At 46.2% G+C, this 13780-nt stretch overlaps 1 protein-coding gene across 2 annotated transcripts in view; it reads right to left on the reverse strand.

Moving 5' to 3' along the window:
* Nucleotides 1-1132: 1132 nt before the first annotated feature.
* N4BP2 (NEDD4 binding protein 2) overlaps nucleotides 1133-13780 on the reverse strand; it is a 129667-nt gene continuing 117019 nt past the window's right edge. For both annotated transcript variants that reach the window (XM_040335079.1, XM_040335078.1), the window contains 2 exons: nucleotides 9583-9706; nucleotides 1133-3753 (listed from right to left, as the gene is read on the reverse strand). In XM_040335079.1, the coding sequence (XP_040191013.1) occupies nucleotides 3708-3753; nucleotides 9583-9706 (170 nt within the window). In that variant the 3' untranslated portion in view covers nucleotides 1133-3707. The remainder of the gene's footprint in view (nucleotides 3754-9582; nucleotides 9707-13780) is intronic.

A 13780-nucleotide genomic window follows, 5' to 3' on the forward strand; every position in this document is an offset into this window, starting at 1 on the left:
GCAGCAGCTGCTGCCACAACCGAGATATTCATCTTTGCAGGGGGCGGTGGTGTACACGATAACGGCGGTCTCCGCGGCGGATTCGCCGCGAGATCGCCGTTATCGGTGGCGGGAGAGGGGCCCCCCCCCTCCCGCCGCTCTCCGCCGCTTACCGGAGCCGTCGGTAGCGGCGGAGGGGATCCGATGTGTCCGGCAGCTGAGCGGGGACGGGACTGAAGGAGAAATCTCCTTCACCCGTCCTCATAGCTCTGCTGGGCGGAAGTGACGTCAAAACGTCAGTCCCGCCCAGCCTCTTAAAGAAACATTTTTTTTTTTGTCATTTGAAAAAATGACATTTTTTTTTTTTTTTTTTTGCATTTAAGTCTAATTATGAGATCTGAGGTCTTTTTGACCCCAGATCTCATATTTAAGAGGACCTGTCATGCTTTTTTCTATTACAAGGGATGTTTACATTCCTTGTAATAGGAATAAAAGTGATCAATTTTTTTTATTTTATTTTTTTCAGTGTAAAAAATTATAAAACTAAATAAAAATAAATAAGAAAACCAAAAAAAAATTTTTTAAAGCGCCCCGTCCCGACGAGCTCGCGCGCAGAAGTAAACGCATACGCGAGTAGCGCCCGCATATGAAAACGGTATTCAAACCACACAAGTGAGGTATCGCCGCGATCGTTAGAGCGAGAGCAATAATTCTAGCCCTAGACCTACTCTGCAACTCAAAAAATGCAACCTGTAGAATTTTTTAAACGTCGCCTATCGAGATTTTTAAGGGTAAAAGTTTGACGCCATGCCACGAGCGGGCGCAATTTTTAAGCGTGACATGTTGGGTATCATTTTACTCGGCGTAACATTATCTTTCACAATATATAAAAAAATTGGGCAAAATGTATTGTTGTCTTATTTTTTAATTCAAAAAAGTGATTTTTATCCAAAAAAAGTGCGCTTGTAAGACCGCTGCGCAAATACGGTGTGACAAAAAGTATTGCAATGACTGCCATTTTATTCCCTAGGATGTCTGCTAAAAAAAAATATATAATGTTTGGGGGTTCTGATAAATTTTCTAGCAAAAAAATTGTGATTTTCACATGAAGGAGAGAAGTGCCAGAATTTACCTGGTGGGCAAGTGGTTAAACAAGTGTTTTAAATTCTGGTCTACAATTGGTATAAATGGTAATATGTTAATTTCTTGGAGAGTTGAAGATTGCTGCACTGTGCCAACTTTAACTACAAGGTGGGATTTCCTCCCAGCCAAACCTTCTACACTAAAAGATGGCTATACAATAGTAGAATTTTTCCTTTTAAGAATGTTTGTTTGATTTTCTAATCATTGGTGGAGTCAAATCAACATTTGTTTTCGACTGCTGTTAAGAGAAAATTGAAAACAGCAGGATAAAAATTAACTAATTCTAGAAAAAAATTCCAACAGTGCATGTTGTTTTTGTTCCAAAATCGAATGTAAAGGGCAAACTAAATTTTAACAAAATCCATCAACCCATTGAATGTACTGATCATTTTTGCATCAATTTTTGTACAATTGCTCCTTTGAAAATCTATTATTGTATATGCAGCTTAAGATGATTCAGTGACCATTAGCTTACTAAGCAGTTTGCATACAGCTATTTTCATTGTAGGAAGTAAAAGAAAGGAACACACTTGTGTTATTCTGCCCTATCAGAGGTAAAATAAATAGTTTTATTAGAGAGAGCTCTGAAAATGTCAGGCTATTACAAAGTATTACCAATACTGAGTGCCAAGTGAATTGATCTACTTGCACAACATTGCCAAACAGTATATCTTTGAGCAAGTAGTGAAACCAGTACAAGACTTCTGAATGTGTTGAAACTTCTAAAAATTCTACGTAATGTGAAATAATAAGTGATGAAAAAAGCTGGGGCACTTAATTAAAGAAAAATAAATGGATGTTTTCACACCAATGGAGTGTCTATGCTAATTATATCTATTTTTGTAAATACCTCGATGACGAGGCCCAAGTGCTTTTAAAACTTGTTTCAACTTTGTTTGAATTCAAAATTAATGGCCATGACTAGAGCAATAGGTATATACTATTACATGATAGTAGTTTTAATAAAAATCCTAGAGTTTGTATCCAAAACTGCAGCAATGTGAGCTTACCTTCATGTTCACTTTGCTGCAGAATGAACAGTGCTGACCTGCTTACACAGGTTTGTGAACCTTTGTGGCACAGGACTTGACTAATATTTGACTTCAGTGCCTGAAGCAAATTAAAAAATGCATTTGGCAAAAAAAAAAGGATTTGTTGTGCAGGTAAAATATCCCTGTGGTCTGCAAACATTGGGATGAAAAAGGAACAAGTGTTCTGGCAATTTCTGTGCAGGCAGTCCCACTGATGACAACTGGGACGCAGCAGCTGCATGGACACAGCCACTGCTCCCAATCTGATAGGGATGTGCACCTGCACCCACATGGATGTCAAATTGTGAGCAGAAGCTGTGTCTGTGCAACCGATACTTTCCAATTGACATCAATGGGACTGCCTCCAGAAGGATACATGGAACAAACTGTGCCTTCCCGTTTGGGTAAATACGGCCCTCCACGGACGAATGCTTTAGTATGCTCGATGCCTAATACTCAATCATTACATTTTTTTTGCACAAAAACAACTTAAGGTTAATAAATAGGGTGCGGAAATTCCACAAAATTTCAGCTCCTGATATGTATGCGTAATGCACATTTCATAAAAAAATAAAAAACGTAATAGCAGCGCTCGGTAACAGTCTTACAAAATATTATACTGATGGCTGAAATAACATTGTTCCTGCTCATTACATATCAAACCTTTAATAGGACCAGTGATATTCCAAACGAATGAAAGCATCTTAACTCTTAATAAAAATTCCTCAACACAACACCTTATGGAAATATTTGCCTAGAGAGAACATCTAAAATGAAAGGAAAGCTTGGGCTCAACATCAAGGGTTTTGAAGGCTGTTATTAAAGATTCATCTTGGACATCCGTTTAATTCTGATGCATGTTGATGTGTGCATGATGATCTCTATAATCAACAAAGGTTGCTATGCTATCCAACATACTTTAGTGGACACAGCTCCATTCTCTCCACTAAAGTGATCCTGAGCTGGGAGTGCAAGAAAACAGAAGTATAAAAGTGAATGTGAACCAACCTGCAGGCAATGCCATGCTACAAGGTGACAATCTGAGTCTCCATCCCTTGTGTGTAAGCCCTTAAATTCCAAAAGTGGTATCATTTCACATATACCTATTACATTCAATAGTTCCAAAACAGAGAAAAGTAAAATGTTGCTTTAAAATGGGTACTCAATAATTCAGAAAGGAACTATTATACATTAAACCTCAGCACCAAGTTTTAAAAACAAATATAAAATGGTGTAACTGAGGAACATGCCAGGCACACCTCAAATGGGCAAGATGAAAAACCTTAACGTTTAAAAGTAACATGCATGAGGACATATGCTCAACTTGTTAGATAAGAAATAACTATCTAATCAATTATTGAAAACATTTTCCCATATTTTGTTGGTTCAACAGAACGCTCCCTTAATCTCCAATTATCACACATTTAAGAGATTACATTATTTTGTATACATTCCCTTCACTGTCAACACTTTTAACACAACTACAGATTACACAAGTGTTAAAACGCTCCACTTTACAGTAGAAATGGTCTTCGAGTCAATTCATACAGCCATTCATTTAAGTGTGATGCGTAGGGCACCTGATGTCTTCTCCTGAAATCTAGATTAAAAAAAAAATGACAATATTACAAACTGAATATCATTCAAAATGCAATGCCCCACAGTAACCAATTTAAAAGTAGCACTAAAGGCAAAAACTATTCAAGTGGGTTATCTTTCAAAGGAGAGACTGTTTTTGGTGTCAACAAGGGATTCTCACACTTTGGAAGGATTTCCTCTCACTTCCTGATTGGCTATGGGCCAGGAAGTGGAGGGAAATCTCCACAATGGGACACAGATAGCAAAACCATCCTTTCTCTTATCGTCCATGGACGAACACAGCCTCTTCAAGTCTTGACAAGCGGGTTATGTTCCCTGTTTACAGGAGAGGGCTAGGCAGAAACATGTTAGATATTCAGATACATGTTATTTTAACAGAGTCGAACAGCCCCACCCAGGGGGCGGTCCCTCCGGACATAACCCATCTCCCTGCAGCATGCAGCCTCAGTTCGTAACAAGCAGTACAAACCTAAAAGGAGGGGTGGGGGCTGTGTCCGTCAATGGACGACAGAGAAAAGGATTTTACGGTGAGTACAAAAAATCCTATTTTCTCTTATCGTCCATGGACGGACACAGCCTCTTCAAGTCTTGACAAGTGGGACGTCCCCAAGCAGTGTAAAAAACGAGGGGTGGGAACAGTATCAGTAAAAAAACCACACAACTTCACCCCAAACAAGCAGAGCTCCTCAACGGAGGAGATGCAACTTTAAACAGCTGCCTGCAAAACCTTGCGGCCGAAGGAAGCATCTGAAGATGCACTCACATCAACCTTGTAAAATTTGGAAAAAGTGTGAACAGATGACCAAGCCGCCGCTTTACACACCTGCGAGACAGACGCTTGATGTCGGAAAGCCCAGGAAGCACCAATTGCCCTGGTCGAATGTGCCGTGACATTAAAGGGGGGCGCCCGCCCCCTAAGAGCATAGGCCTGTATGAGAGTCTGCCTGATCCACCGAGAAATGGTGGCTGAGGAGACAGCCAGGCCCTTTTGTGGACCGGATACCGACACAAAAAGTGAGTCAGACCTCCGAAACGGAGCTGTAGCTGACAGGTACATCCAAAGAGCATGTACCATGTCTAAGGAATGAAGCGCAACCTCCTTAGGATGCGCCGACCGAGAACAGAAGGATAGAAGTACAATGTCCTCGTTGAGGTGAAATGACAAAACCACCTTTGGAAGAAAGGAAGGTCGCGGGCGCAACACCGCCTTATCCTTATGGAGGTTTATGCCTTTTGGGCTTACCGGTCAATTGGTTCTTACCAGTGAACTGCGGCTGTTTTGAACTTTCCCTCTCTGAATGCCTGAACTATTAACCACTAAGCACTGTCTTTGTCAAGGAACTCTGTTTTGGCTTGGTTTATACATAATGAACATTATTGGTTTCACCTGTAGCATTTGAAAAGGATCCCACTCCTTCACTCCTCTATATGCTGCAATACCCATCTTGACCATCTAAATGACCTCTGCCCACATTGTTTTTCTTTATTTTTCCTAATTGGAATAATTTACTGTAAGCTCCTGAAGAAGCGTTTTTCCAACGCGCAACATGTCGGGCTGAACACCGTGTGACACCCCACCTCCTGAGAACTGGTCTTCAAACTCTACTATTAAGTGGCTGCGAGTCTCCCACTTTTTGTTGATCCTTTGTAATTGTATTTCTAGTTAGTAGGTGGCTTGTCATGCCAATGTGTTTGCAATTTTAGGCCGTATTTATGGCACTTTCTTATGTAATTTTTGTTTCTCATCAATTTTGTATTTTATATTAAATATCCATATTTTTACTATATTACGCCTCCAAAGTCCATTATCTACCCTATACACATGTGTATCTTTCTTTATACATATGGGTATATATATATTTTTTTTGCGGGCGCAACACCGCCTAATCCTTATAGAGGACCAAGTATGGCGACTTGCAGGACAAGGCCGCCAACTCAGAAACCCTTCTGAAAGAAGTAATGGCCACCAAAAAGGCCACCTTCTGAGAAAGCGTCGAGAGGAATCTCTCTGACGTCCTCAAAGGGAGGTTTCTGAAGAACCGAGAGCACCAGATTCAAATCCCAAGGGTAAAAAAGAGGAGAATGGGCCGCCAAAGGCCGCTGAAAGAACACAGCCGAGGCTGAAATCTGTCCCTTAACGGTGCTTAAGGCAAGCTTCTAAACCACACCACGCTGTAAAAACAGCAGGATCCTGTGCACCGAATACGTCCGTGGACGCCAACTCATCTCTTCGCACATAGAGATCTAGGCCTTCTAGGTGCGATGGTAGATCCTCCTAGAAGAAGGCTTCCGTGCCCTCAACATGGTTTGAATGACCGAGTCGAAAAGACCTTGGTCCCTTAGAACCTGGCTTTCAATAGCCATGCCGTTAAAGCCAGTGACTGTAAAGCAGGATGAAGTATGGGACCTTGAGACAGAAGGTCCTCGCGCATTGGCAGCTACCAAGGCGCACGAGATCTGCGTACCAAGGACGCCAAGGCCAATCCAGAGCGATTAGAATCATCGGGATCCCCTTGGCCAAGGAAGCAACTTCAATGGCGGAAAGGCATAAATTAGCCTATACTGGCCCCATGGGGCTACTGACGCGTCCACCCAAGGATCTCTGGACCTGGCCACGAACCTTGACTCCTTGCGGTTGAGACGAGAGGCCAGGAGATCCAAATCCGGTGTGCCCCACCTCCTGCAAAGGAGTTGAAACACCTCCGAATGCAATGACCATTCTCCCTGGTCCAGCATCTGGCGACTTAGGTAGTCTGCCTGCCATTTTTCTACGCCCGGAATGTAGACAACCGACAGAGCAGGCACGCTTCTTTCCGCCCACCTTAGGATGTGAGCGACCTCAGACACTGCAGCCGAGCTCAGAGTTCCCCCATGATGGTTGACATAAGCCACCACCGTGGCGTTGTCCGACTGGATCCTAATTGGGCGACCTTGCAACCTCCTCGACCACGAAGAGAGGCATAGTCTGATTGCTTGAAGTTCCAAGACATTGATCGGCAGACGGGATTCTTATAGAGTCCAACGACCCTGGGCCGACTGGACCCCCCAGACGCCCGGCCAGCCCGTGAGGCTGGCGTCCGTCGTAATCACTGTCCACTGAAAGGAAAGAAACGACTTCCCTGACCGAAGAGCCGGGGATCTCAGACACAAATTCAGAGAGGCCCTGACCAGGTGGCTGACCTGAATCTGGCGATCCAGCGACAATGGAGATATGTCCCATTTGGACAGGATCTCCCTCTGTAGTACTCAAGTGTGGAACTGGGCATACGGTACTGCCTCGAACGAGGCCACTAGGAGGCCCAGAACTCGCATGCAAAATCAGAGAGACGACCATTTGTGGGATGCCAACACTCTCACTGCAGACTGAAGGGTCTGCAATTTTTCCAGGGGTAGAAAGACCCTCGCTTCCGAGGAGTCCAGTATCAACCCAGATATTCCAAACACTGAGTCGGAACCAGGACCGACTTCTGAACGTTCAACACCCACCCAAATTCTTGGAGGGTCTGGCTGGTTATAGACACGTCCTCCTTTAATTCTGAGCCAGAAGCTGCTCTCAGAAGATCGTCTAAGTAGCCCACGATGGCAATGCCTCGCTGTCTCAGCAAAGCTAGGATCGGTGTGAGCACCTTGGTGAAAACTCTTGTTGCAGACGCCAGGCCAAAAGGGAGGGCCACAAACTGATAGTGGTCCTCCCCGATCGCAAAACGCAGAAACCTCTGGTGACTTGCGCAGATTGGGACATCCAAGGACGCCAGAAAGTCCCCCGGGTGGAGCGTCCCCCCACCCATGAGTCGGGCGGGGGCAGGCCTTCATACAGTGGCGGGCTTGGGTGCCAGCTTGTTCGGCTTATGCACCCAGGGACGTTTCTGTCCCCCCGCTGAGCCTTTGTCAGCCTGGGAGGGTTTACCTGCGGACCCTGACTGACGAAAATACCGCTTCTGCGTGGGGGAAGGAAGGACCCGGCTTTTGGCGGGGTTCCTTCCCCTTGGAGGACTGGGGGAGGAGCGTGCTCTTCCCTCCCATGACATCCTTGATAATGTCGTCCAGTGAAGACCCAAAAAGCCTCCCACCTTTGAAGGGTATTTCAGCCAAAGAAGGCGGCGTAAAACCACCACCAAAACAGAAGCCCTTGATATCAAGGGTGCTGCATCTAGTGAAGCATCACAGACATAGACAAGGCCCTGAACCAGCTGGTCCGCCAGTCTAATAACTTTGGGTAGGAGTTGGTGCTCCTCCGCAGTCTGGCGCAAAACTTTTGCCCATTCAGTAAGTGTCCGAGACACCATGGTAGTGTCCACAATAGGCCGCAAGGCAGACCCCAGCATGGTAAACATGGAGCGGGTCAGTGCTTCGGATCTCCTATCAGTCTGATCCTTAAAAGCAGGGGTTCCCTCTATAGGGAGAATGGTCACCTTATTTAACCGGGCAACCGTTACCGTCGACGTGGGTAGGTACCGGAGCATAATGGGACTGACATCATAAAAAGGCCTATATAAATCGGTGCGAATCGCGCACCTGGCATAACAGCGGGAAGAAGCGTTGTGTCATCAGCAGAAGAAGGCAGAAGAAGAGCGGGCTGGCCGCCACTAGTAATTGAGCCAACACGAAAATAGCGGCGGCCAGCCCTGAAGAAGAAGGCACCGGAGAGCGAGCGGGAGAAGAACCGGGGAGCGCCGAGATGACAGCAGAGAAGACCCCCGGAGAGTGGAGAAGACCCCCGGAGAGCGGAGAAGACCCCCGGAGAGCGGAAGAAGAAGGCCCCCCTTCAGACGACAGGGGGGGCCCCCGGAGCTGACTGATAAATTACTTTAAAAACCCTGTGTCGTGTGTTTATTTTCTTTTACACTTTTCCTCCAGGTGAATGGGTAGGGGTACGATGTACCCCATATATTTATTCACCTAGGGTGCGGGGCCGGTATCTGGGGGCCCCCTTATTAAAGGGGGCTCCCAGATTCCAATAAGCCCCCCCGCAGACCCCGACAACCAACGGCCAGGGTTGTCGGGAAGTGGCCTTGTCCTTATCAACATGGGGACAGGGTTCTCTGGGGTGGGGGGGCCACAGGGCGCCTCCCTGCCCCAGAGCACCCAACCCCCCATGTTGAGGGCATGTGGCCTGGTACGGCTCAGGAGGGGGGGGGGGGGCACTCGCTCGTCCCCACTCCTTTCCTGACCGGCCGGGCAGCGTGCTTTGGATACGGGTCTGGTATGGATTGTGGGGGGACCCCCACGCCGGTTTTTCGGCGTAGGTGGGGTCTCCTTACAACCAATACCAGACCTAAGGGCCTGGATTGCCCCTGGGGGGGAACCCATGCCATTTTTTTTATTTAAAATTTGGCGTGGAGTTCCCTCTCAGGATTCATACCAAACGCCGCAGCTAGAATTGGCGGGAATCCAAGTCGGATCCCCGTCGCTTCTATGACGGCTTTGTCTCTATCGTGGCAAGCCAGCTCGGCGCTGGCTCCCGCGATAGGGCTCGTAGGTGGTCAATCTTGCTGAGAAAGGGAGCAAGATTGACACAATATCGCGGTCACCCACTGTAACAAGTGCTTAAGATTAAAATGTGGCATATAGTAGCTTTTGAGCAACAGAGGAAGAAAATTTTAAATCACGTTGAAAACTGCTAGTAATAAGATACAGAATTGATAAATCTTTCCAGCTGCGTTGAGTATGAAGATTAAAACCGGATGCAATACAGATCTGTTGTACAAACTAGCAGGCAGCTGACAGCAAACCTTTTAACAAGTATAGGAGAGGGTAGAAACACTTTCTGCAGGGAACAAAGGAAATTCAGGACCAGTCTTACATGGTGTATTACTTAAAGTAGACTCACCTGTAGTCGTGATTTGTGAGGTAGTCTATGACTGCTGGTTTAATGCGTGGAACACCTCCCTGGCTACGATTCCCTCTTCCCGTTATCACAAGAAGGTGCGGGCTGCCTCCATTCTGTCGATAATCTGTCACACACACAAATTTTGCAAAGTTACAATTTGGATGCTTTCCTAAATATTACTTTCTCAGCTAGAATAAAATCAGTTTTATTTAATTAGCTGCTATTAGCTACAAACATATTTAAATGTGCAAAAACCTATAGCAAAACCATACCAACAGGAATTATTTTGGGCTGTAAAAAAAAAGACGTTTTTCAGATGGCGCCACCCTTGGGGCTGCTTTTGCTGATTTCGTGTTAGTAAAAGACGATTCGCGCTTTTCTGTCTGTTACAGCGTGATGAATGTGCTTACTCCATTACGAACGCTAGATTTACCAGAACGAGCGCTCCTGTCTCATAATTTGCTTATGAGCATGCGTGGGTTTTTCATGCCGTTAAAGCCGACGTTTAAGACGTCGTGAAAAAATAGAGCATGTTCGAAAAATGCTCTGAAGCCCACACACGGTCGTTTTAAATTACATTTTTAAAAAACTTTGTTTTTTAACAACCCGAAAAATGATCGTGTGTATGCGGCATAAGAGATCTAATGCCTCATACACACAATGAGAATATCAGCTGAATGATCGTCTGTTTTTATTTTTTCATGCTACTCTTATATCGAAAACGAGGAGGTTACTCAACTTACAAAAATTCTCATAACACAGAATACAACTTCGGAAGTGATGTAATGTGTTGTATTGTATTGTAATGTAATCTATTCTTTTGTTTCCAATCATGCGTGGTCTTGCTCTTCTGATTTTTTTTTGGGCAAATACTATACCGATTTAACGAAAATTGTATGATCTGGTATCATACAGGAAATGTTTGTGTTTTCGGATAATTTCTAATGAACTGTTGTGATCGGCTCTTGAAAGCTGTGAACTAACAATCAGATTATCGTATGATCGCTTAAAAAGCAGTATTTTTAGGAAAATTTTCTGATCGTGTGTACGAAACTTAAGCTTAATGTAGTTGTAGATGTATAGTGGGTTTCTGCAGATTATCAATCTGCATTATTAATTGCTCATTATCAAATACTCTGTGTTGCCATATTAGACAAACCAGTTTCTTCCCTGTTAACATATCCTCAACTATCTTCAAATAGTTGTAAAGAATAAAAGGTCAAATGAAAAAAGAAAAAAAGAAAAGGGGAAATCTTCCAGACTTGTGGCAGCTTGTAGGTGAATGTAAAAACATCACAACGCTCAACTGCATATAACGACTGACAATTTAAAGCTGTTCCAGGCAACTTAGTCTATGGCACACACAGCTATGTATTGAAATGTACTTTGCTTTTGTTTTATGTAGCACCCTCTAGCTAGTGTACATAGTTGTTAGAGTAGGTCAATTTGACTTGGCTGGCGGCCAGCCCTGGGTTGAATCTGGGTCAGGGATGAGCGACTCAGGGAGGCTGAATGACTCATCAAGCAGCATCTCTGGTGCCTCCCCCTGCTCTCTAGAACCTTGGAGAAGCTTCCAGAAGTATAGTGCGGAGTCTAGGAAGAGCTGCTTGGAGTATTGAAGAGGGGCCCAGCCAATCCCCAGCAAAGTGGGCTGGCACCTCTTAAATACTCTTGAGTCAGGCCAGCAGGGGCAGTCAGGTGGAAGATGGAGAGGAAGTGCTGAGGAGGCTGTCGGTGGCCCTTAAGAGTGCCCCCCTAGTCCTGGGGGGGGGGGGTGACCTCAGGTCTGGAGCTTGGGAGCTGGAGGGTCCCTCTAAAACACATGGCAGAATCCTTCCTGGAGGCCCAGGTCAAGGAGAAGACAGCAAGAGAGAGTCAGTACGTCCAGGAGATCTCCTGAGGAGTCAGCTGGGTGGGCTGTTGAGTGAGCAGTCTGGGAGAAGTTAGCCAGGAGGGCCAGCTGCAGCCAGGTGGTCAGGCAGTGCCTAAAGAGGTGGTGCTGGGATCAGTAGCCACAGGGGTGCAAGCTGGATATAAGCTGGACACTGTACTTTGTTACACAACCAAAAGGGCTCGGGGTCCTTGCCTTTAAAGGGTCTTTGCTTTGATCTGGCTGAGTGCTTTGAAAGATTCACTAAAAAAGTATCCCAGCTGAGTCTGAAGTTCTGCAAGCAAGTGTGCTGGAGGCAGTGAGGAGTATGTGTATATAGCTGTATATAGGTGGGTGGGGGATCCCAGTTCACTTGCGGCTTCTATATTGGGTGTGCTACATTTATTTAAGATGACACAATGTTTGAAAACTATGGGCCAAATTCTCAAAAAGCTGTGCAAATTTAGTATGTCATTTAAGTTACGGCGCCCTAAGTTGGTGTCGTAAGTGCCGTATCCACAGCGCATTTGCGCACAAAATTGCGCCATCCTTAACCTAAGTTCCAATGCGTAAGGCGTGGTTATGGCAAGTGGGAATGAAGTGGGCGTGCTTCATTGTAATGAGCCGTGACCCCATGCAAATGAAGGGCCGGCCGTACTGCGCATGCGCGCACGAATCTGGACCTCACTGCGCATGTGCAGAACTTTGCTCATCGCAATCAGTGAGATAGGTAAAAGGCCAAGCGTACTTAGTTTGAGGATCGCCCTGTGTCTAAATAGCCCCAGTCAAACACACTTCTATTGCAAAAGTATTTCCCTGTGTTCCCTTCCTAAAGCAAGTTGCTTCTGCTTTGAACGTTTGTCAGTGATTGTTGGTAAGATTTGTTTGCGAGATAAGTTGTTGAGGAGTTGGAGAGTCTAGTTGGTGTTTGTTGTTGATAATTTGTTATTTGTTTTGATTGTTTGCCTGTTTGTTTTTGATAAGTGTTTCTTTTTAGTGTGTAATTGTTTTTTGTTTCCCTTTTTTGCCTGTTTGTTTTTGAATTTATAGTAGCTGTCTGTTTTTTTAATTTTTTTTGCTTGTTTTTCTTTTCTTTGTTGTGTGTGTGTATTGATTGTTTTTTGGGTGAGTTCCCTGTTGCTGGGTGTTGTCTGTCATGGCCCCCAAGCGCAGGAAGCTAAATTTTACAGTGGCAGAGAAGCATATACTTGCTCAGGGCGTCATAAAATATGGGCGATTTCTCCATGGCCCTGAGAGCCACAACACCACCCCGGCCAGGAGGAAGGAGATCCTTAAAAATATCACTGATCGGATCAATGCGGCGGGGGGGGGGGGGGAGACCAGGACCATCGCTGGAGTTAAAAAAAAATCAATGATTTGAGGAGCGTGTCCCGGAACAAGCTGGCAACGCTGCATGCCCATACCAGGGGCACTGGAGGAGGGGGACCCTGCCCAGTCAGGATGAGTGAGGAGGAATGGGCAGTGGCCCAGTGTTTCCACCCACAGCAGGTGGTGGGCCAGCCTGGCTTTGACTCTGATCCTCTTATGAGGACAGGTAATTTGTTTTAATTTCTATCTGGTGATTAGCATGTGTGGGTGGGGGAAGGGAAGATGTGCCAAGTGTGTGGATCCACCAACCTGTGATTGTTTTGTGTCCTCCCCAGATGGCCAGGAGGTTGCAGCCCCATCAGCCCAGGAGGTTGCTGGGTCATCAGCCCAGGAGGTGGCAGCCCCATCAGCCCAGGAGGTGGCAGCCCCATCAGCCCAGGAGGTGGCAGCCCCATCAGGTCAGGAGGTGGCAGCCCCATCAGGTCAGGAGGTGGCAGCCCCATCAGGTCAGGAGGTGGCAGCCCCATCAGGTCAGGAGGTGGCAGCCCCATCAGGTCAGGAGGTTGCTGGCCCATCAGTGCAGGCTGCTGCACCACCCCCAAGACAGGCTGATGCAGAGTCCCAAGAAGGGCAGGATTCGCCATGGGAGGGGAGTGCCCACAACTCCCCTAATTTGGATGTTGAGTGGGAGGAGGATGAGGGGGAGGAAGATGACAATATTGAGATTGGCCAGCAAATCCTGATGGGCCAAGATATGACCTTTGAGTCATCCCCTGAGGGAACCCCAGAGGCGCACAGCAGTCAGGCCACCATCATGGGTGGCCCCTCCCAACCCTCCTCCAACATGCAGCAGCACCCATGGGTCACTCCAACCCCTCCTCCAAGGCCACAAGCCTCAGGGGCAAGTAGGAGGCCGACCCCGGAAACCAGGGGAGGTTTGTGCGTCTGCCGGTCAGTCTGTTGAGGGACAATGCCTGGCAGACCCGCAGTCTGGCTGAA

This window comes from Rana temporaria, chromosome 1 (assembly GCF_905171775.1).
Source record: "Rana temporaria chromosome 1, aRanTem1.1, whole genome shotgun sequence".
NCBI lineage: Eukaryota > Metazoa > Chordata > Amphibia > Anura > Ranidae > Rana > Rana temporaria.